Source organism: Haematobia irritans, chromosome 3 (assembly GCF_050003625.1).
Source record: "Haematobia irritans isolate KBUSLIRL chromosome 3, ASM5000362v1, whole genome shotgun sequence".
Taxonomy (NCBI): Eukaryota; Metazoa; Arthropoda; class Insecta; order Diptera; family Muscidae; genus Haematobia; species Haematobia irritans.
Genome location: NC_134399.1, coordinates 225,622,283 through 225,649,404, shown reverse-complemented (window position 1 = coordinate 225,649,404; position 27,122 = coordinate 225,622,283). Strand labels below are relative to the sequence as shown.

General features: G+C 33.7%; 1 protein-coding gene across 1 annotated transcript; it reads left to right on the top strand.

Moving 5' to 3' along the window:
• The first annotated feature begins 17,455 nt into the window (after window positions 1-17,455).
• Window positions 17,456-22,630, top strand: LOC142231472 (uncharacterized). Its single transcript, XM_075302080.1, has one exon. The coding sequence runs from the start codon at window positions 17,456-17,458 to the stop codon at window positions 22,628-22,630; it is 5,175 nt and encodes a 1,724-aa protein (XP_075158195.1).
• Window positions 22,631-27,122: the final 4,492 nt, after the last annotated feature.

Sequence of the window (27,122 nt, the reverse complement as noted above, 5' to 3'; positions counted from 1 at the left end):
GACTAAAAAATAACCATAACGATGGTAATCATCAAACATTAGACATTTCTCATCTTTAGACCGTTGGAGATAGACAAGGTAGCAAGTTTGGAGGGGGGGAAATGACCAGGCACGTGCTCTAGTCTTGTTATCTTGCTCAAGGTATCAGCATGAACTTTTTAAGACTCAATTGACTTGGTAACCAAGCCGAAACCTCATCTTCTTAGTCCCGAGAAGGGCATTGAAATCAATTACAAGTTGGTCACAATCAGGTATGCCATCGATTACCAAAGATACGAAAAATGAGGTGAAAGAACCACGATGCCATTGCGTCCATTGGCAATGTGGAAGTGAGCAACGGCAGTCATATTCCAAAAAAAAAAATCTGAAAAACAGAAGTGTGTAATAATTTTGAGGTTTCCAATGGCAAACATCAATGACCGGTGGCACTATAGGCCAAAGACAATGGCCAACAAAAACACAATAGCATTTTAATGCTAATGGGAGCCTAAGAGAATGGACCCAACTAACGCAACTCTATGGCTGACTGATGATGGTGATGACTATGGAGATTTAAAGCCCAAATTGGTGTTCGATTCATTTACTTTTGCTATGATGCTGTGGCTGCTTTTTTTTTTTGTTTTGTTGGACACTTTTAATTGTACCTGTCCCAATGATAAATAGATTTGTGACACATTAACGCTTCCAGGCCTGACAATGACGATTTGCCATGCCTTACGTTTCATCTATATACCATGCCATGACAGACTAACCAATACGTTTTGGATATGATCACAAAATAAAAAAAAAAAACAAACAAAAATGGATTTTGCAGGTGATAGACCACATGCAGAGTTTTGTACGTTTTTTTTCGTTGATTTCGCAAACGAAAAATTCCAAAAAAATATTTAAAAACCAAAAATGGCAAAACTATCGGGTAATAAATCTTTTTGAGATTAATTACATGTGAGTGGACAGAGAACGTTTAACCTTTTCTAACATCTGGCAACTGGGTTTGGTCCAGCCAGCATCATGTCTTTATTGACTGACTGATGGATAAGCTTTGCTTTGATGCAATGGAAGATAGAATCGAGATATAAAGACTTCCTACACAATAAAATGCAAATTTAATTGAAGGCAAAATATACCTTGAGCTAGAGTATTTATAGCCCAATTGGTTGAACTAGATATAGTGGCTCTTTGTTATTTTGGAATCACTCAGGCTATTCAGTCTAATGTGATATTACAGGGGCTTTCAAAAAAGGTTTAATTGGTTCCAAGGAAATTTACCCTCCCTTAGGGATTTTTGTATTGATTCCGATCCAAAAATTTGGCTTTTTTTAAAACACAGCATTTTTAAGGAGATATCTACACTCCAAACAGGATGAACATTTTTGCTTAATTTTAGAAAATTTAAACTAAACTGTAAAACAAACGGCGATTGTACACCGATAGTACAAAAAAAGTAAATATTTTTTTTGACAAAATTCAAAGACATTTTTTAGACGTTATTAATTTTTTTTTCACTTTCCACCACAAAAATGTCGCGAAAAAAGAGTGATCCGGAAGTGTTGCAAACTCGACGCAGAAGCGATTAATTTAACATGGAGTTGTCATATGACGGATGTCAAACATTTCAACAGACGGATTCCGGTCGCAATTATTAACCGATTTGGATGAAATTTGGTACAGGGTGTTTTTTGGGTACAAGGACGAACGCTATTGAATTTGGCACTGAATTTGCATCATTAATTCAAATTCAGTGCAGTGTTTTTTGATGTGAAATAAAAAAAATTATGATATTTTGCAAAATAAATAATTTTTATAATATTTTTTAAGATTTTAAATGCATTCTAACGTTGGTCTGCAACGTTTGACATCAAAATTTTTAAAAAATTTGCAATTTTTCAAAAATTTTCATTTTTATACCCTGCGCCACACTGTGGAACAGGGTATTATAAGTTAGTGCATATGTTCGCAAGAAGGAGACGAGATAGACACATGGTGTCTTTGGCAAAAATGCTCAGGGTGGGCTCCTGAGTCGATATAGCCATGTCCGTCTGTCCGTGAACACATTTTTGTAATCAAAGTCTAGGTCGCAGTATGTGTTTTGGCTCAGATTAGAACCCTATTGATTGGAAGAAGAAGAAATCGGTTCAGATTTAGATATAGCTCCCATATATATATTTCGCTTGATATGGACTTATATGGCCCGAGAAGCCAGAGTTTTACCCTAATTTGCTTAAAAATTTTATTACCCTAATTTGCTTAGTCAAGTGTGCCAAGTTTTATTGAAATCGGTTCAGATTTAGATATAGCTCCCATATATATCTTTCGCCCGATATGGACTAATACGGTCCCAGAAGCCAGAGTTTTACCCCAATTTGGTTGAAATTTTGCACTAGGAGTACAATTAGTAGTGTAGTCAAGTTTGCAAAATTTTATTGAAATCGGTTCAGATTTAGATATAGCTCCCATTTATATCGTTCGCCCGATTTACACTCATATGACCACAGTGGCCAATCTTTTACTCCGATTTAATTGAAATTTTGCACAGGGAGTAAAATTAGTAGTGTAGTCAAGTGTGCCAAATTTTATTGAAATCGGTTCAGATTTAGATATAGCTCTCATATATATCGTTCACCCGATTTACACTCATATGACCGCAAAGGCAAATTTTTTGCTCCGATTTAGTTGAAATTTTGCACAGGGAGTAGAATTATCATTGTAGCTATGCGTGCCAAATTTGTTTGAAATCTATTCAGATTTAGATATATCTCACATATATATGTTTATTTGATTTCGACAAAAATGGTCAAAATACCAACATTTTCCTTGTAAAATCGTCGAAAAGTTGTAAAAATGACTCTAATTTTCCTAGACTTCTAATACATATATATTAAATGTTTCCCATATTTACTAACATTGTGTTCCACCCTAGTACATTAGCCGTCTTAAATTTTGAGTCTATAGATTTTGTAGAAGTCTATCAAATTCTGTTCAGATCGAGTGATATTTAAATGTATGCATTTGGGACAAACCTTTATATATAGCCCCCCAACACATTTGACGGATGTGATATGGTACCGACAATTTGGATCTACAAAGTGGTGCAGGGTATAATATAGTCGGCCCCGTCCGACTTGAGACTTTCCTTACTTGTTTTTTACTAACATTGTGTTCCACCCTAGTGCATTAGCCGACTTTAATTATGAGTGTATAGATTTTGTAGAAGTCTATCAATTTCTGTCCAGATCGAGTGATATTTAAATGTATGTATTTGGGACAAACGTTTATATATCGACAATTTTGATCTACAAAGTGGTGCAGGGTATAATATAGTCGGCCCCGCCCGACTTTTGATTTCATACTTGTTTTTTTATTAAATTTACGACAAAATTTTTGGAAATTATAATTTTTTCCTTAAATTAATGAAACAAATTTTTTATTTAAAGTAATCGTCCTTAAATAAAATGAAATATCTTTAGATTTAAGATGGAAACGCTAAGACTTATTTTGAAGATTGAGGATCTTCTTTGCTTTTTATACCCTAAACCACATAAAATGTGCCTACCAGAAATATTGATTTTAGACCCCATAAAATATATACCGATCGACTCAGAATCACCTCCTGAGTCGATCTAGCGCTTGGTGTCTGTCCGTCCGTCTGTCCACGTATTTGTTGTTCACAGGATTCCGGTCGCAATTATTAACCGATTTGGATGAAATTTGGTACAGGGTGTTTTTTGGGTACAAGGACGAACGCTATTGAATTTGGAAGAAATCGGATCAAATTTAGATATAGCTCCCATATATATGTATCGCCCGATTTCGACAAATGGAGTGACGTTGCGCTTTTTTACAAACCGATCGTCATCAAATATTGCACATACACTGAAAAAAATATTGTCGTGAGACCAAAGATTTCATGTCCTTAAAATACGAATGCAAATTTTGCTTGGCATAGAAGACGCAGTTCTCTAATATAAAGTTTATTTCCTTGTCCAAAAGTCGATAAACTTTTCACTGAAGTCGTATTGTCCTTATAACTAAGTGATTTCATGTTATGATACCCATTTTTAAGGCAAAATGGGTATCATAACATGAAAGAAAAATTTTTTGGGGTAAGGTTAACTTGACTTTAATAATTCAGAAAAACTCTTTAAAGTTAATGAAATTTTCTTAAATTTGTTGTCTTTTTGCATCTTGACTACAAAGCAAAAAATCGTTCAAATATAGGACCTGTTTTTCAACACTTTATTTTAAAGAAGTTTTTTACTTGAAACATAATTTATACTGGATGTCGAGTCCTAATTTGGAAAATAAAGTTGTCGTTAACTAATTTTTAAAGGACTTTGATAGCGTATGAAGAAAAAAAGCTGAAAAAGCGACAATTAAAATTTGCTTCCTAGGAACAAGTACACAAAACCCAAATTTAAAAGAGAATTGTGTCTTAAAAGTATCATTACTTGTATAACTGTATGTGCGCAATTTCATCGAAATCGGTTCAGATTTAGATATAGCTCCCTTATATATGTATCGCCCGATTTGGTCAAATTTGGCCGCAAAACACTTATTTATCAACCGATCGTAACCAAGGTTGGCTAAATGTAATCTTCTATAGCACTAACTGCATGTGCAAAATTTCATCGAAATCGGTTAAAATTTAGATATATCTCCCATATGTATGTATCGCCCGATTTTGAAAAATTTGCCCCTAATAACCTTATTTTTGACCATAGGGGCCTCATTTATTAACTGATCGTACTCAAATTTTACACAAAGTGACCTTCTGTGATATCAATCATACCTACAGAATATTATACAAATTGGTTCAGATTTAGATATAGGTCCCATATATATGCATCGCTCGATTTTGTCATATTTGGCCATAATAACATACTCTTATTTATTAACCTATGTTATTCAAATTTCAAATTTTAATGTACTAGCTGATCGTATTTACACTTACATGTAGCTCTTACATAAATCTATTGCCCTATTTGTAGAAATTTGGATTTATTACCCACAACTAATTGACCGATTTCCTCTTTTTTAATAATGGACTCAATATTAGTGGCATACTAACACTTTTGGTGCAAAATAAACTATAAACACACAAAAAAATTTTTTTCTGATTCAATCACCAAATTAATTGATCCAATTAATTTTTTAATTGAAATGTCTTCAATCACGAAAATGATAGTATCAATCACAGTTTTAATTGGGCATAGAAAAAATTCTTGATTAAAAAATTAATTGATTTTTTCAGCAAATTTCAATTAATTTTTTAATTGATTCAATTAAAAATTTAATTGATGTTGATTGCAAAACTCAATTAATTTATTAATTGAAAAAGGTAACTATTTTTAATTACTTTCTGAATTGGCTTAGAGTTTTTATTTGGATTAACAAATGATTGTTTGCAATACATTTTTAATTTAAAAAAATCAGCACTTTTTTAACTGAATTAGTCTTCCGAATTTGATTAAAAAGTTAATTGTATCAATTAATTTTTTAATTAAAAATTTTAAAATTTTCAATCATTGACTTAATTAACTTAATGTTTCTATCATGATTAAAAAGTTAATTGTATCAATTAATTTATTAATGGAAAAACTTTTCAACTTCAATTAACTTTTTTAATGGAAATATTTTGGTGATATTTTTTTCTGTGAACTATATAAACTATGAAGTACCGGTTATAATTTGAATTTTTAACCCTTCGTTGCATGACATTGCATATATGCAATGTTAGTTTCTTGCCTGTCTAGCTCCTATTCTTTTACATATTTTACCATAATTTTTTTTGATATTCACATTTTGGAAGCCGTAGATTATATTTGATAAGGATTTTGTCCAGCATCGTAACAATTTCATTTAAATAAAGCGAAATTAAAATAAGCATTTTGAGTACCTCGAAAAATTTAACTTATTTGTTTTAATATTATGAAACTTTCTTAATTTTTTTTTAAATGTAAATATAAAATGAAAAGTTTACTCTATTCTAAACGCTACGTATATAGTTTTATAATACAAATTATATTTACAAGTGCTCTACAATGTATGATATCATATCTGCAATTTCATGCGTTTGAGCCGATATGAACTGTCATTGCATATATGCCATATAATTGCATATGTGCAATGTCATGCATTCAATCAATTTTTGTTACTACTAGGAAACTTAACGACGAATATGAATATAAAGACGAGTATTTTGATGATGGTGAAGATTTAAACACCGAGTTTGATATAAATCGAGGTCGTAGAAGAAGATTCGATTTGATCCTTGCCCTACATCGTTGGAGAATCGTATAACATACAAGCTGCTGGGTAGTAATTGTTACACGTATATCATCGTGATAGATAGGTTAAATGGGTTCAACATTTTTTTGCGGTGGTCTATCCGCTGTCAATATGTTGGTGAAAATTTTAGGTGTCTAAAAGCTTCCTCATGCACTCAAAAAAAAGTGAACTCTCTATTTCACTAAAGCCAATTTAACTTTATTTTAGTTCATGGAATTATTATGTTTGGAGAAAGTTTCCTTTACTCTAATAATTTTTTGTGTACGTTAGTTAAATTAACTAAAACCGAAGAAAAAAATATACTCAAATGAAGCATAAAGATTAACTAAATTCGTGTCTTCCACAAAATAGTTCAGAATTTCTTTAAATTTGTAAATTTTACCAAAAATGCGTCCATCATGAACTTCATATGTCACTAAAGACATTCTTGCAATTTTGAACTCTAAGTTTTTCCTTCCAACTGGCGTGATGCCAGCGTTTGTAATACTGTTTAGTTAAAATTTTCTACAAATATTCAAAATTTTCTAAAATTAACCGAAAGTTTTCTTTCTGGTGGGTTCACTGTTTTTTCAGTGTGGTGGAAGACCGTTCGAATTCGGAACTATAGAGCTTAATATTGAATCGAACTACACTCAGTGATTTGTGCCAGCGTTTGTAATACTGTTTAGTTAAAATTTTCTACAAATATTCAAAATTTTCTAAAATTAACCGAAAGTTTTCTTTCTGGTGGGTTCACTGTTTTTTCAGTGTGGTGGAAGACCGTTCGAATTCGGAACTATAGAGCTTAATATTGAATCGAACTACACTCAGTGATAATTAACTGAAAAGTCGCCATTATACCTACCCTAAGTAAAAACGAGGGTCCAGATTTCCGTGTATCATGTAAGCTGGTATATACAAAAACCAGTTTTCAGCATGTTACGCTCCAACTTTCGTCGCCCCTCCGACCATTGCACTGTTCTACGTGGAACAGTGCAATGGTAAACGGCAAACGGTCTCGCATCTATGGGATTGCGTTCTCCAAGTTCACATCCCTTTGTGTTAAATGCAAAACTGGGGAATTCTGTGCATCAAAAAAGGCAGAAATTATTTAGAATCCCAAGAGTTTGACTTTTAATATTGCACCCCGAGAAGGAATATGATCACCTCAAACATGTTTCAGAAGTAAAATGTTAGTAACATGTTTGACGCAACCATGCTATCTGATTTTGGCAAATATTTTATGTTTGGCGAGAAAACAATTTTTTTTAGTAAAAATGTTCCATTTTCCCCATCCAGCAATAAAATTTTTCACTTAAAACTTTTTTTATCTCATCACTTTTCTCCTCTACCTGTGATATATAGAGATAACAACGTGGACTAAAGAAATTGATTATCTGCATGAAATTGCATATATGCAATGTTACGTAACTTTTGCTTCAGTGATCAGAATCGAACGAAAATTGGTTTACGGTATCATAACTCCATATACAACAATTCTAACATACTAAATAATTTTTATCCTTGCTCAAATTAAATCATGCAACGAAGGGTTAAGCTGGCATTTGTTTGTAAGTGAATAGCTTTATTAATATACCGCGAAGAGAGAATGAAATGAGAAATGAGAAGACATTTATCCTAACTTTAATTTTATTGATCCTAGATTAATACCAAAATCCCTAAGGGAAGGTCAAAATTCAAGTAAACTTTTTTTTGAGTGTAGACTCGATATGGACTGACATACAATTTAGAACACAATGGTAAAATGAAAGTTTAATTTACCTTGCCACACTGAAAAAAATATTGTCGTGAGGCCAAAGATACGAATGCAAATTTTGCTTAGCATAAAAGACGCATTTCTCCAATATAAAGTTTTTTCTTTGTTGATAAACTCTTCAATGAATTTATAAGTGCTTTGACTTAAAAGTTAGTAACATATCATAACATGAAAGAAAAATTTTTTGGGCTAAGGTCAACTTGACTTTAATAATTCAGAAAAATTCTTTAAATTTAATGAAATTGTCTTTAAATTTGTTGTCTTTTTGCATCTTGACTACAAAGCAAAAAATCGTTCAAATATAGGACATGTTTTTCAAAACTTTATTTTAAAGAAGTTTTTTACTTCAAACATAGCATAATTTTTAGTGGAAGTTGAGTTTGGATTTGGAAAATAAAGTGGTCGTTAACTCGTTTTTAAAAGACTTGGATAGCATATGAAGAAACAAAAGCTGAAAAAACGAAAAATTAAAATTAGCTTGCTAGAAGCAAGTACACAAAACCTAAATTTAAAAGAGAATTGTGTCTTAAAGTATCCTTACTTGTATTCTCCGCTTCTTTGGCTCGGAATCAATACCAAAATTGTTAAAGTAAAGACAAAATCTTTGGAACCGGGCATGCTTTTTTTTCAAAAAGACAACAAATTTAAAGACAATTTCATTTAATTTAAAGAATTTTTCTGAATTATTAAAGTCAAGTTGACCTTAGCCTATAAATTTTTTCTTTCATGTTAAGATACCCATTTTTAAGACAAATCACTTAATTATAAGGACAATACGACTTCATTGAAAAGTTTATCGACTTTTGGACAAGGAAAACAACTTTTTTTTATAGAAATGCGTCTTCTATGCTAAGCAAAATTTGTATTCACAATATTTTATACTAATTATTGAATATCGATAGTCAAATGCACTTGAAAATTTATCACAAATTAAAACCCTAAATGCATACATTTTTAAACCCGAAATGCATTAATTGTCCCGGCAGAAATTTTTCCTTCGCACTCAAACTTCTGGTTTTCAATGTGAAACTTATGTATCTATTGCCTGATACATTTAGGTCCATTACCCTCATTGGCATATATCTCTACTCTTAACATTTTGATACAGATAAAGATTAAAATTTACTTAATGTGGTAATTTCGTAATAACTATAACACTTGGAAACACCATGCCTTTAAGGTTTACCAAGAAATTCCATTACACACACACGCACACACACACACGAACAAGCAACAAATTTCACAGTCTCTATAATAAATCTATTATAAAATTTAAATATTCCAATAAAGATTTTAAATGTGAACAATTAAACCAATTATCTTCTAGCCATGGAGGAGAGTGGTGCCTTGCGCAGGAGTTCACACAAAGTTAAAATAGGAAGTTCCAGCAGCTTTGAAATCCCTCACAAACACTCCAGTCCACAGCAATTGGCAATAATTTGGTCCATTTTCTGGTTTTGCCAGTCATTACAATCAAACAGCCCCAAATGGAAAACTTCAATTTGTGGAATATTAAACAGTGGAGTAATAAGAATGAGAACGGACGTGTAATTAAATTACATGAGTGATTCGCAAATTGATGTATGGTTGATGTTGTTCGCTTACTCTCAGCTTTGCCTCGTTTGCCTGTTGGCTTGTCTAAATAGGCAGTTGTTAGTTGAAGTAGGTAAATGCAGATTGCAACACTATCAACAATGGCCAACATATAATAGTCAACAACTATGTACTACTACAGCAGTCAAAGCAAACACAACAACAACACCAACAAAAAAAAAAACTTCGTTAAGCCCAGAGCAACAATGCAAACAACATTGGTATTGACCAAAGTAAAGTTTCTTTAGAAATATGGGTCCGGAGGCTACTGACACGTTATATTGGAGGGTACTTGTGAATGAGATCGTTTCGTTTTGGAAATGTCAAAAGCTTAGCACAGGTGTGATCATGTTGTCGACGTCGCTCCTTTAAACTCATAAAACAGAACAAAACAACATGACCGACCATTCAACCGTCAGTTGGCAGCAACGAAACTACGAAACTGCGCTATTGTCGCAATCAAAACAACTTTAAGGAGAAAGGAGAACAAACTAAAGTAAGAGTTGGCTAAAGTCGACATTGATTTGTGCCACTTCAGAGATATAACATAGGGGGTTCTATACACTCCAAAAAAAGTGAACTCTCTATTTCACTAAAGCCAATTTAACTTTATTTTATTTTATGGAATTATTATGTTTGGAGAAAGTTTCCTTTACTCTAATAATTTTTTTTGTACGTTAGTAAAATTAACTAAAACCGAGGAGAAAAATATACACTGTTAGAAAAATATGTTTTTCATATGTTCCGATATAAACAAAATGTGTTTCGGGCACAATTTTTAAACACAATACATTTAAGTACAAACATGTAATGTTCCTAAACTAACACAAAATGTTTGGGACACATATGTTAATATGTTAGAATATATTATGTTTGGGGCATGAATATTTCATAAAAATAATATGTGTGAATGTAAACATATATAAATTTACAAATTTCGAGTAAACATATATATGTTGGGATACTTTATTCAGAGAGCGACAGAGAGAGAGTTAGTATAGAGAAAGAAATAGAGATGGAAACCGGGAGGGTTGAATAAAAAGATATCAACATAACACAGCGAGAGAATGAAATGAGAGCAATTTCTGGGAAACCGCTTGTTTGTTGTTTCGGAAAACTGTTTCATGATAAGGCCAAAAATTTAATATGCTTAAGTCTAAATATTATTTAATTTGAATATTAGAATTAATATTCGGAACCAAGAGAATAGACATTTGAAAAAAAACAGCATATTTGTATTACAGAAAAAGATGCGAAGAACTCAAAAATTTCGTGGAAGTGAAAATTACGTGAGGGAATGAGCACAATCTTCTTTGGGGAATTCTTCCAAGCATAAACTATTTTTGGACTCAAAATGCTTCCAAACATATAATATGCTCACATAAAACGAACATATTAATGTTTCGGCAGTATCCAATAATATATGTGCTTCCTGCAAAATATGTTTGGAACATATGTTAGAGAAGCGATTTTTTTTGAGGGTGTACTCAAATAAAGCATAAAGCTGAACTACACCCGTGTCTTCCACAAAATAGTTCAGAATTTCTTTCAATTTGTAAATCTTAAGTCTTAGTGGAGACATTTGTATTGCAGTTGTACCGTTAGCTTTAGAAATTGGTGTTCGACTTGTTGTTATAGTTTTTTCTGTTTACCATTTGTTATGCTGGCATGGTGAAAATATTAATTGACAATAGAGCGTATTTAGGAGAGCATTGCAATAAAGAGAGCAGTGATACCAATTTAGCTATTTTATTCATCTAGTCATGTCGGTCTATTAAAATGACGCAAACTTTTGAACGATAACAAGTACAACTTTAACTTTAAACTTTAAAAAAAAATATTCATATAATCTCATGTGTAGAAAATGTTATTTATGCATAGGTATGTATACAATATTTTTATAATATTAAATTGAGCCGACGGGCTTTTTGGGCAGCAAATAAATCAATGACTTCTTCAGTCGGCACATTTATTCGGCGATGAACCGACATTAATGCCAATCCTTTGAGTCTACTCTCGCTAGTCGAATTTCTAAGATACATCTTTAATCTCTTCATTGTTGAAAATGAACGTTCGGATGAGCACGTAGTAACTGCAGGGATGGAAACTGCAGTCCTATAGTACTTTTTTCAAACCTTTTTCACCCCGGTCAGTACCGTAGTACCCCCGCGAATGATTTAGTACCTTTTGTGTAGACATTTTTAGCTTTGACAAAATATTTTAATATTTTGAGAAAGTCTTTATCAACCTTATTTGCTAATAGTCTTTTTGGGAGCCACCGTGGTGCAATGGTTAGCATGCCCGCCTTGCATACACAAGGTCGTGGGTTCGATTCCTGCTACGACCGAACACCAAAAAGTTTTTCAGCGGTGGATTATCCCACCTCAGTAATGCTGGTGACATTTCTGAGGGTTTCAAAGCTTCTCTAAGTGGTTTCACTGGAATGTGGAACACCGTTCGGACTCGGCTATAAAAAGGAGGTCCCTTGTCAATGAGCTTAACATGGAATCGGGCAGCACTCAGTGATAAGAGAGAAGTTCACCACTGTGGTATCACAATGGACTGAATAGTCTAAGTGAGCCTGATACATCGGGCTGCCACATAACCTAACCTAACCTAATAGTATTTTACAAATATGGCAAAACAGACATGTTCATGTGGGAAGAAAATCTCGATTTTGTAAAAGACATAGTCAAAAACAGGATTTTATTGAACTTCAAGAAAGTTTTAGTCGAAAAAAGAATGCGATTCTATATTATTCTATAGGAAATTTTTGCAAAATTCGTTTTGTTTGTTATTGTTGGCTTCTCTTCAATCGTTATTTTTATTTTTTTTTTTTGATATCAGCTTAAAGCCATGCATTGACTAAACTACAAGTGTAGCTTAACCAACAGAGGAAAAGTATGCTTGTCAATTTTATTTCTATAGAAAATTTTGTCAAAATTTTATTTTCTTTAATATTCAGTCTCTTGACAATAATCTTCCAGTGAAATTTTTGTTGAAATTTTGTAAAAAGTAGGGTGGGGGGTTTGATCCACCTCATCCCCCCCCTAAATACAGCCTTGTGCTGAGTCCTGAGTAATGATAGTCTAATAAATGGTCTCGTATCCAATTTCTACAAAACCTGGTCGCATCAAACTAAGCTATGAATATCATCACTTTCCCCAAAAATTTAGACAAATATTATGGAGTGTTACAAACAGACAGAAGCTCAAGACATACCGAAAAAAAATCACAAAATGACTCTTATATGAATATAGTCCATCCGCCTCAAATGAAAAGCAAGCTACGATCAAGCAACCAGTGCACCAAAATCCCAGCATGGTACCATAACATGAATGAAACTGGATGGAAGCTTTGTGCAGCCTCCGTCACGATGGCAGCAGCAACAGCTGCTGCTCCTCAAAAGTCCATTTATTTAAAATCGTGCGAAATTGGGAGATCAACAACGGCATTTATACAAACGACAAAGATAACAGTCAACAAAAAATAATTTGATCAGCAATGCAGACTTTACAAAGGCACCTACATTCGTCTACAGCATGGATCAATAAGAGACTCACTTAGGACTTACTCTCGCCAGTACGGAAATTTAATGCTAGTAAACTAAAGAGATTGCATTGTCTTTGGTAGTGCTAGAGAGAGATTGACTAATAATGGCAGTGCGAGTGTGCATGAGTATATGTGTGTGTGAGTGGTAAACAAACCAGATTTATACCGCCATTTCTTGGGCTTTGTCTTTTGCACTGCATTGGAAAAAAAACATTTCATCCCATAACCACAAATATGACTTTTGTGGCACCAGATTGCATACAACCGAGGGAGATATAGGTGCAGGTTTTGTTTTCAGTTGTTTCTTGAAACTGGTGTTCAGGGATGCTGTAAGAGGCAGTTGCTTCGTATGTATGTCTGTCCTTTAGTGGTTATACTTACCATTCGTTTACAATCAATTGAATATGACGACAACGAGCGATATGGGAGCGAAACTCCGCTCCCGTTTGGTTAGTCATTTGGCCTCCTGTTAAAAACATTTATTTGGTTCTTGTATTTTGCTTTGGCTACATCTTCTGATTGTAGCAATTGGAATAAGTCTTGATTTGCTCTATGTTTTTGTTGTTTGCAATGTTGATTTTCTCTGGAGAAAAAAATGCCTCTTGCTTTAATTATTGATTGAAATTATAGTTTTGCAAAATTATTCTAATCATTAAATTCAATCCAGGTGTTTATTGATTTTCAAAACTATTAGGGTCACATAATGTTTTAGTTTAATATCACTGGGAAATTTTTGGAATTCCAAAAAATTTTCTTTTAGCTTTTTACTTGATGAGAAGTTTTTGAATGAAATAAAATGACTAAAAAATTTTCTGGATGGCTTTAAACAATTCTGGTTGTCTGTGCGATCATATCTTTAAATTTTGTAAATTGGCTTTGTGGAAAATTGGGGAACCAATGGTTTTGCTATTCAACAACAATAACTGGCATAATACATAGTACACAGAAAACTGACCTCTCACCACCACACGTTCTATAAAGAGTATCTCTATTAATATTTTTTCAGTTTTACAATCGTTTTATTATTGTCTTTCGTTTAGCTGACTCTATTGCTACTCCCCAATGACTCTCAAACTGTTGTCCCCTTGCATGTTTAATAAAAGTCATTACTAAAACTAAGCTACTCAAACTATGCTAACAACTACAACAATGGCATATTTTTTCAAATTTATCATTTTCAAATATTGTAAGTTTCTATTTAAAAAATATTTTATATAACATATTTTCAGCGTTGATCCAAACAAAATATATTTTTATAGGCAACTTCAAGTTATTGAGTTCCAGTAGATGAGCTTAATTTTAACCTGAATCGTCTTACAAACGAACAATGCTTGAAAATTGTGGAATTTTATTAACAAAAATGCTTGTTTGCTTGCTTGCTCTTAAAGAAATCCAAAAGTGAATATCAGTCAATTAAGATCAGCACAATGTGCAATGCATCCAGAAAAATCACAATTTGGTAAGGACCTATGGTGGAATCATTGGACTTCTTCAAAGATGAAAAAAAAGAAAACTTCGTCGGTCAAAACTTTTGTTTCGGAGGAAAGAATTAATTTTTGGTGTTACTATATCAAGCAGAAGTGAGTTGGGTTGGGCAAAAACGATGGCGTAAGTATGTATGTGGGGTATTACTTTGAAGGGGACAAGATAGTTGTTGATGAATAAATAAATTCGCCAACAATTTTAAAGGCTTTCATTAATTTGAATAATTTTTAGAATTATTAAGACCAAGTTGACCTTAGTCCATTGTGATACCACAATGGTGAACTTCTCTCTTATCATTGAGTGCTGCCAATTCTATGTTGAGCTCAATGACAACTTTATACCATAGAAATGCGTCTTCTTCGCTTAAATAAATTCGCATTCGTAGTTTAAGGACATGACATCTTTGGCCTCACGACAATATTTTTTCAGTATAGTTTATTCCATGGCTTATTTGTAGTGTGCGATATCTCTACTTCCTCTCCTTCGAGTTTTTGTTTTTGAATTTCACGTAATACAAAGAATTTATAGACAAGGAACAAACGAACAAGTTGTTTTCGCATATAAACGTTTTTCGTATGCGAAAAAATTTTCTTACCAAAAAGACTGTTTTTTTTTTCTTTTATCGAATTTTCGTTATCTACACTCCAAAAAAAATTTACTTGGATCCAAAGATTTTAACCTTCCCTTAAGGATTTTGGTATTGATTCCTCTGGCTTGGAATGTGGCTTCTTTAAAAAAAAGAGATTTTTTTAGCGATCTATCTGGCTTTAAATCTAGGACCAATAAAATTAAAATTAGGATACAGACCTCATTTATCAAATTTTCATTCTCTTTTTGCGGTAATAAAGGTACAAACAAATGCCAGTTTAAAAATCCAAATTATAACGGGTACTTCAAAGTAAAAACTCTTTCATAATTCCAAAAACACTTTAAACCAAAGACGCTAAATCCTCAAAATAAGCCTTAGCCTATATTTGAAGCGTTTTTATCTTAAATCTAAAGTTTCAATATCTCAGTTAATTTAAGGACAATTTCTTTAAATCACAAATGTGTTTCTTTACTTAAAGGAAAATTAGCCTTAGTGCAAAGACATGCTAAAGTCGCATGGACGGAGGGACGCAAATTTACAAAATTTGTGTCCTAAATTTAATGAAAACAAGTAGGGAAAGTCTAAAGTCTGGCGGGGCCGACTATATTATACCCTGCACCACTTTGTAAATTTTCGATACCATATCACATCCGTCAAATGTGTTGGGGGCTATCACATATATAAACGTTTGTCCCAAATACAAACATTTAAATAGCACTCGATTTTGGACAGAATTTGATAGACTTTCACAAAATCTTTAGACTCAAAATTTAAGTTGGCTAATGCACTTGGGTGGAACACAATTTTAGTAAAAAAAAAAAAATATGGGAAACATTAAATCTGAAGCAATTTTGAGGAAACTTCGCAAAAGTTTATCGCTCGATATATATATATATATATATATATATATATATATATATATATATATATATATATATATATATATATATATATATATATATATATATATATATATATATATATATATGTTGGGGCAGATCGTATTTTATGTCATTTATATTACTTTAATTTATATATTTATTAATTTATTGTTTTTATTTTATTTATTCTTCACTATTTATTTTATTAGTCGTTTAATTGTTCTTTATTTAAATTTTATTTACATCCCTTTAATGTTTCCCCACCCTAATATTTACTTTCAAATTCATTTCGTTTATTTACTTTACTCTCTTTTAGTTCTATGACCTATATTCGTTTTTCGTTTGTTTTCGATCATTTAATGTTACATTAGTTATTATAGTTTGTTTTGGTTTGATCGATCTCTTCCCACTGCTTATGTTGGTCGTGGGTATAGTTGAAGAAAACAACAACAACAACAAAGCATAAATATCGTTTATGCTTTTGCTTGTTATTTGTTTTTCATAATGCTTGCAAATTTGATACATTGGTTGAATGCATGTATGTATGTACATACATACATATCAATAACTGTCATCTTTTGGTTCTTTTCGTGGTTCAGTGGGAAGAGATGATCAAAGTTAAAGTAAGTTGTCGATTATTGTTTGTCACCAACGCGTTGCTCGAATAAAGGAAAACAATGTTTGAACTTGTTATATTAAAACAAATAGAATATTAACTCTTGTTGTTCGGCATAGTTACATTGAAAATAATTATTGTAATAAAACAAATTATTTAAACTGAATTTTTACTCGGTCGTTGGGTTTTTAAAAAGGCAATGTTTGAACGGGTAAAAATATAAAGAAAATCTAAGTTGTTCTACGGGCGACATATCAACTTTGTGGTTCTGTGCAAACATTTTGGCGACCGTGACAGGACGGTCAGTGTTTAAAGTTGAAAATAATTTGTTGTGGAAAAAGGTTTTCGTACATTTGAAGTGGTGTGGGGTATTTCATCATTGTTGTGTTATTCGTGCTTTCGTTGCCCCTACTGCTGATGTTAAATCCTGTTAGTTTTGTACCTTTGGACACCAACTTTAATTGCTGCCGTCGTAATTATTTTGAAAGAAATTCAACTCGGAGTTTCTTAGCAGAATCAAAGTGAATTGTTGTTAGGTAACAATTATAAAGCTTGGCTTGGTGATACATAAAATTCCAATTTAGTGGAAATTAGCGCCATATTTATTGGAAAGCGCTAATTGCAAAATTGTTGTTCCTGAAATATAAGAAACGCAATTTTCTCTTTCGTCGTTGACGTTCTCTTAAGTTTGCAAAATGACGAGAGACGATAATGATGCTTCTGAAGAAGCAAGTGGTGCTGATTTGTCTTCTCTTAAACAGCAACGTAGCTCTATGAAGAGGAATATCAGCAACATGCATAAAAAGGTAGAAAAAGATGGTGCAAAAGTAGATTCCACTATTTTAGAGTGTCGTTTGCAAATTTTGGAATCATACTTCAAACAGTTGTGCCACATCCAAACTCAAATAGAAACACTTAGTCCGGCTGACACATCGAGGAGTGATTTGGAAGAACTTTTCATAACAGCAAAGGCAAAAATATTGGGCCTTCTGAACAAAAGTCGTAGTTCTATACCTGGTGATACTACTTTGATGAATGCTTCAATTGCCGGAATTTCAACACAATCTCGTTTGCCTTCGTTGAAATTGCCTCGTTTTGATGGAAAATATGGCGAGTATAAAAGATTTATTTCGACATTTAACAACATGGTCCATGAAAATCAAACTATTACCCCAGTTGATAAATTCAATTATTTATTGAACTGTCTCAGTGGTCCCGCTTTGGCAGTTGTTGAAGCTTTTCAAGTGTCAGAGGAAAACTACCCGAAAGCACTAACACGGCTCCAGGAACGTTATGACAATAAGGTATTGATTTTTTTGGAACATATCAACACTCTTTTCGATATTCCGAAAATGGCAAAAGGTGATAGCTCATCATTGCGGAATATTATTGACACTGTTTCGGCTGTTCGTGGTTCTTTGTTGTCGCTTGGGTCTGAAGCAGATGTTATGAACGCAATTTTAGTACATTTGGTTTTGAATAAAGTGGATGCAGATACGAAACAGAATTATGATGAAAAACAAGAATATAAATCGTTGCCCTCTTGGGATTGTTGCTATGATGTTTTGAGTCTTCGTTGTCAATTTCTCGAAAGTCATGGAAAAAGGACAGAATTTGGTGAAAAAGCAAAACTTGTCAAGCCCAAGCAAAATTTTAATCGCACTGCCCATACTTTCGTCAATTCAAATCCAAATTGTGTATATTGTAATTCAACTGATCATTATCTGCAAACTTGTTCTTCGTTTTCGGCAATAGCAGTTCCCGATCGTTTTAATTTTGTAAAACGCGGTGGCCTGTGCATTAATTGTCTGCGAAAGGGGCATATGGTTTCAAAATGTCCATCAAAATCACGTTGCAGATTTTGTAATTCAACTCACCACTCAGTGTTGCACATTTTTAGTCCAGACAACTCGGGACAGTCAACCATTTCGAATACTACTACAGTGCAACCTTCAACTAGTAATCAAAATCCAGTTTCGCTTGTGGCTCGCTCATGTAAAAGGGCAATCATTCCGACTGCTGTGGTTCTCATCAAAGATTATTGTGGAACTTTTCAACCGGTAAGAGCTTTACTTGATTCCGGCTCCGAACTCAATTTCATTTCAGAAGAAACTGCAAAAAGGCTTCGGCTTAAATTTCGACCATATTCACAAGAAGTTTCGGGAATTGGAGAAGTTAGAACCAGAATTAAATTTACCGTGTCCGCTACAATAAAATCAAGAATTAGTTCGTTCCAGTGGTCCTCAACTTTTGCTGTTACCCCAACAATTGCATCTGTACAGCCCGGTGAGTACATATATACTTCAAATTGGAAAATTCCCACCGATATACCGTTAGCTGACCCATTGTTTTTCAAACCGCAACATATTGACATTCTTTTGAGTGCTGAAGTATTTTTTGATTTATTACTTGATGGTCGAATTTCTCTTGGATATGGTATGCCAAACCTTACCAATACTGTTTTTGGATACATTGTTGGTGGTATCGCAAGTACTGGTCAAGCGAGATCTAATTTTACATGCAATTTGATGGTCAATTCTTTAGAAGTGGATCTTGATAAAACTCTAAAAAAATTTTGGGAAGTAGAAGAATACGAAAAGAATCCCAATATGTTGTCCGAAGAAGAAGCAGCATGTGAAAATCACTTTGTTGAAAATGTTAAATTAGATTTTGATGGAAGAGTTGTGGTCCGCTTGCCATTTAAAGAAAATCCCAAATGTCTCGGCGATTCGTTCGAAGCTGCTCGAAAACGTTTTTTGTCCCTGGAAAGACGTTTAGATCGTGATCTACAATTGAAGTCAATGTATAAAGAATTCATGGATGAGTATTTGTCCCTGGGTCACATGTCGCTCTATAATCAACCGTTATGTGGTACCTATTACATAATACCACATCATTGTGTTTTGAGACCACAAAGTACTACAACAAAAATTAGAGTTGTATTTGATGCATCTTCTCGTAGTTCGTCAAATAAATCATTGAACGATATTTTGATGGTTGGACCAACAATACAACAAGACCTGATCACCACACTATTTTCGTTTCGTTTACACAAGTATGCTTTTACTGCTGATATTTCTAAAATGTATCGACAATTTCGAATAGATGAAAATGATAGAAAATATCAACTCATATTGTGGAGAAATCAAAAAGATGAACATTTAAAGGTATATCAACTGAATACTGTTACCTACGGTTTATCTGCCGCCCCATTTTTGGCGATTCGTAGTTTGTTTTTCATTGCAGATAAATATTCGCACTCGCATCCTTGTGGTTCTGAAGTTTTGCGCAACGATTTATACGTGGATGATGTACTCACCGGCGCTGACGACCTTGCAACGCTGGCTCAAAAGAAAAACGAGCTAGTAAAAATATTAAGTTTCCATGGCCTTGAGTTAGCAAAATGGAACAGCAATAACATCATGTTCGGTTCAAATCAAGATGCAGAAATCACCATTAAAACAAGTGAAGATGAAGTTGCAAAAGCCTTGGGTATGTCTTGGAAACCCAAGGAGGACGTTTTTACTTACCGATTCGAGTTACCAGATGTGATGAATCCTACAAAAAGATCTGTTTTGTCAATTGTATCAAAAATCTATGACTTGCTTGGACTATTGAGCCCCATTGTCATTCGATGCAAAATACTTCTTCAAGAAATGTGGGTGCAAAACATTGGATGGGATGACCCATTAACTGAACATCTTAAATCATTATGGCTCCAAATTAAATCGGATTTAAATTACATACATAAAGTTGAAGTCCCCAGGTATGTTTTAACCTCAAATGATACTCTTGGAGAAATTCACGGATTTGCTGACGCCTCGCAACGAGCATATGGTTGTTGTATTTACTATCGAGTTTGTCTTAAGGGAGAATACAAAACGACCCTTTTAATTGCAAAATCCAAAGTGGCCCCAATTAAGGCACAATCACTACCACGGCTCGAATTGTGCGCAGCAGTATTGCTGAATAACACATGGCTCAAAATACAACCAAAAATTTCAAGTTTTGTCTCATCGATATATTTTTGGACTGATTCCAAAATCGTACTACAATGGCTTAAATTACATTCGTCGACGTTGAATTGTTTTGTGGCAAATCGTATTTCTGAACTACAGGAGAAAACAAGAAATGTTAGCTGGAGACACGTCCCTTCGAAGAGTAACCCTGCTGATGTGGTTTCGCGTGGATGTAGCGCGGAGGAAATTTCTAATACCATTTGGTTTAGTGGCCCTTCGTTTTTGGAAGAAGATATTACAAAATGGCCCGGAACTGAAGAACAATTGAACATCGAAATTCTCGAACGTAGAAAGGCAGCTGTTTTTGTGGCAAATTCATCAGAAGTCAACATCATAGATGACCTTCTCGATAAGCATTCTTCCTATATTAAATTTATTAGAATAATTGCTTATATTTTTCGTATATTCAACAGATGTCCTGCTAAGAAAGATGTGAATATTTCTGATGTAATTCATTTGTCCCCAGATGAATTAGAAGAAGGTTTTTGGAGAATTGTGGCTCACATCCAGATGTGGTGTTTTGGTGCCGATATCAAATCACTGAGTAATGGTGGTCTGGTAAACCCATCGCTTCAAAAACTTTCACCATTTGTACATGAGATGACACTTGGAGCAACCACAGTCAAAATTCTTCGTGTTGGTGGTCGTTTGTCCCAAGCGCCCATTCCATATGATGCAAGATTTCCAGCACTATTACCAAAAGACCATCGCTTCGTTAAATTGTATATTGAGCATGTTCATCGCTCACATTTACACGCTGGAGCAAAAGTGTTGTTGGGACTATTGCGCCAGAAAATATGGATTGTAAACGCCAGAGATGTTGTACGCAAAGTTGTTCGCAATTGCGTTCATTGTTTTCATTACAAACCGAAATTGATGGAACAGTTGATGGGAAATTTGCCATCAGATCGACTTCGAGCTCAACGCCCATTTTTGATTGCTGGTGTTGATTTTTGTGGTCCATTCATGACGTCGTACCGTATCCGAGGAAAAGTGCCTTATAAAACATACATAGCTGTATTTGTGTGTTTCACTTCCAAGGCAGTTCATTTAGAACTAGTTTCGGACCTATCGACAAACAATTTCATCTTGTGTCTCAAAAGATTTGTTGGAAGACGTGGCATACCCCAAAAGTTGTATTGCGACAACGCCACTAATTTCGTTGGAGCACGTAACCAAATCAAAGAATTAAAAGAAAGTCTTTTTCGAGATGATGTGGTCCACGACATGAAATCACTTTGTTGTCAACTTGGTTTCGAATTTTGTTTTATACCTCCCCGTGCCCCACATTTTGGCGGACTGTGGGAAGCAGCCGTCAAATCTACAAAAACGCTACTTATAAAGAACGTTGGCAAAGCATATCTTACTTTCGAAGAGCTACAAACAGTCATAATTGACGTTGAGGCAATTTTAAATTCGCGCCCCATCGCTCCAATATCAAACGATCCCAATGATGGTGAAGCCCTAACGCCTGGTCATCTGCTTATTGGTTCTTCATTGGTTGCAGTTCCCGATAAACATATCGATTCATCCCAATCATCATTATTGTCTCGGTGGCAAAGGGTCTCATTTTTGAAACAACAATTTTGGCAAATGTGGTCCCGAGATTATATGCTATCTTTACAACAAAGGTCAAAGTGGTTCAAAGACAATAACAACATAAAAGAAGGGCAACTAGTTCTAATACATGAAGACAACACTCCGCCACAACAATGGTTACTAGCTCGTGTTACAAAACCTATTCTAGGCCGTGATGGAAAGGTTCGTGTGGTTGAACTGAAAACTAAATCTGGAATTTGTACTCGGCCAATTCACAAAGTGGCTCCCCTACCAAATAATGAAGAGGTTTGAAACATGGAGGTTTCAACGGCGGGAGAATGTTGGGGCAGATCGTATTTTATGTCATTTATATTACTTTAATTTATATATTTATTAATTTATTGTTTTTATTTTATTTATTCTTCACTATTTATTTTATTAGTCGTTTAATTGTTCTTTATTTAAATTTTATTTACATCCCTTTAATGTTTCCCCACCCTAATATTTACTTTCAAATTCATTTCGTTTATTTACTTTACTCTCTTTTAGTTCTATGACCTATATTCGTTTTTCGTTTGTTTTCGATCATTTAATGTTACATTAGTTATTATAGTTTGTTTTGGTTTGATCGATCTCTTCCCACTGCTTATGTTGGTCGTGGGTATAGTTGAAGAAAACAACAACAACAACAAAGCATAAATATCGTTTATGCTTTTGCTTGTTATTTGTTTTTCATAATGCTTGCAAATTTGATACATTGGTTGAATGCATGTATGTATGTACATACATACATATCAATAACTGTCATCTTTTGGTTCTTTTCGTGGTTCAGTGGGAAGAGATGATCAAAGTTAAAGTAAGTTGTCGATTATTGTTTGTCACCAACGCGTTGCTCGAATAAAGGAAAACAATGTTTGAACTTGTTATATTAAAACAAATAGAATATTAACTCTTGTTGTTCGGCATAGTTACATTGAAAATAATTATTGTAATAAAACAAATTATTTAAACTGAATTTTTACTCGGTCGTTGGGTTTTTAAAAAGGCAATGTTTGAACGGGTAAAAATATAAAGAAAATCTAAGTTGTTCTACGGGCGACATATCAACTTTGTGGTTCTGTGCAAACAATATATATATATATATATATATATATATATATATATATATATATATATATATATATGTATTAGAAGTTTAGGCAAATTAGAGTCATTTTTACAACTTTTCGACTAAGCTGTGGCGATTTAACAAGGAAAATGTTGGTATTTTGACCATTTTTGTCGAAATCAGAAAAACATATATATAGGAGCTATATATAAATCTGTACCAATTTCAATCAAATTTGGCACACATGACTATATTACTAATTGTGCTCCTAGTGCAAAAGTTCAACCAAATTGGGATAAAACTCTGGCTTCTGGGTCCATATAAGTGCATATCGGGCGAAAGATATATATGGGAGCTATATCTAAATCTGAACCGATTTCAATCAAATTTGGCACACATGACTATACTACCAACTGTACTCCTTGTGGAAAATTTCAACTAAATTGGGCCAAAACTCTGGCTTTTAGGACCATATTAGTCCATATCGGGTGAAAGATATATATGGGAGCTATATCTAAATCTGAACCGATTTCAATCAAATTTGGCACACATGACTATACTACCAACTCTACTCCTTGTGGAAAATTTCAACTAAAGTGGGCCAAAACTCTGGCTTTTAGGACCATATTAGTCCATATCGGGCAAAAGATATATGGGAGCTATATCTAAATCTGAATCGATTTCAACCAAATTTGGCACGCATAACTACAATGCTAAATCTACTCCCTGTGCAAATTTCTACCAAATTGGGCCAAAACTCTGGCTTTTAGGACCATATTAGTCCATATCGGGCGAAAGATATATATGGGAGCTATATCTAAATCTGAACCGATTTCAATCAAATTTTGCACACTTGACGATACGACTAAGTGTTATGTTTGTACAAAATTTCAAGCAAATCGGTATAAAACTCTGGCTGCTGGGCCCATATTAGTGCATATCGGGCGAAAGATATATATGGGAGCTATATCTAAATCTGAACCGATTTCTTCTAAAATCAATAGGGTTCTATTCTGACCCAAATTGGGAACATGTGCCAAATTTGAAGGCGATTGGACTTAAATTGCGACCTAGACTTTGATCACAAAAATGTGTTCACAGACAGACGGACATGGTTATATCGACTCAGGGATCCACCCTAAGCATTATTGCCAAAGACACCATGTGCCTATCTCGTCTCCTTCTGGGTGTTACAAACAACTGCACTAACTTATAATACCCTGTTCCACAGTGTGGCGCAGGGTATAAAAATTTTTTAAGCAAAGATTACAAATTTTATTTTAACTAAAATTTCACTATTTTTAAGAAATTTGTCTTTAATATTTTGTAAATTTCGCATCCTAAAATTTAAGTTGCGAGATCTTTAATATCACGTAAATATTTTGTCAGTGTATTTGCAAAATATTAACAAAGCTGTTCACGAACAATCAAAGGCCAGTTTAAAAATCGAAATTTTAACAAACATTTCAAAATAAAGAAAGTTTTCTTAACCCTTTGACTACCGATGTCTACTTAGGAGGATATTCGAAAACGACACCAAACTCTATTTCCCCATTTACTTTTAATTTATTTCTCGATGCTAGTTTAGACTAGAGGCTTTAATCTAAATAAGCTACAAATATTGGTGAGAACTAAACTTCTTTAACAATAATTTTTCTATTGTATATCTCTAGTAAATGAACAAGAACATATATAGCTGATATTTGTTGGGGTTCTTTATTGTATTTTTTTTTATAAGACAAAGAGCTATAGCTCTTGAAGTAATTGAGGTAGGTCCTCAAATTACAGTTTTTTTTTGTTCTACATTCTGTAACAGAAGAAGCATAAACGTTTTTGACGCTAGGTTTATTTTGGTTCCAAAGTTCCAAAAATAAACTTTAAACCAAAGATTCTCAGCATTAGTCTTAGCCTACATTAGAAGGGGTTTAACTTCAATTTGAAGATTCAATATATTTGTTAATTTAAAGACAAATTCTTAAAATTAAAAATATTTGTCATAACTCTAAGGATTCAAAGACATACGTCTTTAACGGAGGGACATAAATTTCAAAGATTCTTTTCCTATTTTTAATGAAAAGCAATGGTTATAAACTTTATTTGCATTACAATTTAATTAATTTAAAGACGATTGTCAATAATATTGTGCAAATTGCCTGTCCTAAAATGGATTGAACAATATTTCATATTAGGTCAATATTTGGTGTAGCGATCTTATCACTTCTGAAACAATGTTTCAAACCAATGTGCATGGTCAACCAGATGTAGAGGCTCCGTAAGTCCAGAACCTAGCAGTATATGAAAAATATCACTTCAGCATCACCACATGGTCCCAAATGTACATCTGTTGTGTCTCGGATATTGCGTCCATTGTACAAAAATCCAGTTCGCAGTGACAAATCGAATGTGTGTGAGTGTGTGTATGTGTATGTTTTCGTAAAGCTCTGCAGTTTTACCTACAAGTGCATGAATGCAATTGCTAGCAATATGATTTGCATCGTTTACAGGTCTTGTTAGGATAAATGAGTATGTGCACTCATGAATAGGGGAGAACGATGTGTGAATTTTAAAAATGTTATAATGCTGCTCATTATATTTTCTCTCTATCTCTCTCTTGTTTTCGCACTCTCATTATGCCAATACTAATGCTATTTTCACTTTATTCGGACTGTGATGATTTAAAGCGATGCCTTATATATTTTGCCGATATGTACATGTACATCTGCTCCTTGTTTTCGGTTTCGTCGTTATATACGCATACATACATGCACATGACAATCTCATGCTGATGCTATGCCTACATGAGGCTGGCAATGTGTCGATTGAAAATCGAATCCGTACAGATGCTTTTTCAATATCCAATCGATCCAATGATGTGTTTCGATGCTATTGGAAATTCAATTCATTCTTGCATCCTCATAATGATGCTGCCACCGAACAGCTTTTTCTTTGCCAACTTTGGTCTTGTCTGCTATTTTTGCATTGTGGTGATGAAGCTTGGAGTGTGGTGCGGCGGCCGTTATTGACATGTGGCCAACATCAAGCGATGTGATCGTGTCTTCGCACATTGCAACACATATCGATGACGCGCGGAAGTTGTTGGCCCCTGGTCAGTGAAATAAAAAACCAGAAACAAGTTAAAAGAACCGCGTAAAACTAAATTGTTTGCCATTCCCGGTGAGTGTTTGTGCGTGTGATGGGTAAGTGTAGCAAAACGGCGATATAACCGACAAAAAAGCAACAGTCTTAGCATATGACTATGAAACAAACTCGAACAAAAAGTGAACATAATCAAAATTTGTGGTTGTATGCATTCGAGATTCATGTATAAGGGCCTAAGGCGACAAATGATCAAATTGTTGTTGCACCATACACAATTATCAGTTGTATTGCATGTAAGAGGGGACTAAGACTTATTTTCATCAATAATCAAAAGGCGGTCATGCATTTCATGGGTAATACACTCACTTATTCTTTTAATTGCAAAAAGGTTATATCACCAAAAAAATGGAAGCATGATTATAGGGTTTGAATATACAGAAGTAGTATATTTATGATTATTGTTATTATAAATGAATGAGGCGATTAATTCGGAAGGACAAATGACAAACCCTCTATTTCACTAAATGATTTTTAAATGTAAATATTATACATCTTACTTTGAAGAATTTTCATTTTACAAAGACCAAACGAAAAATG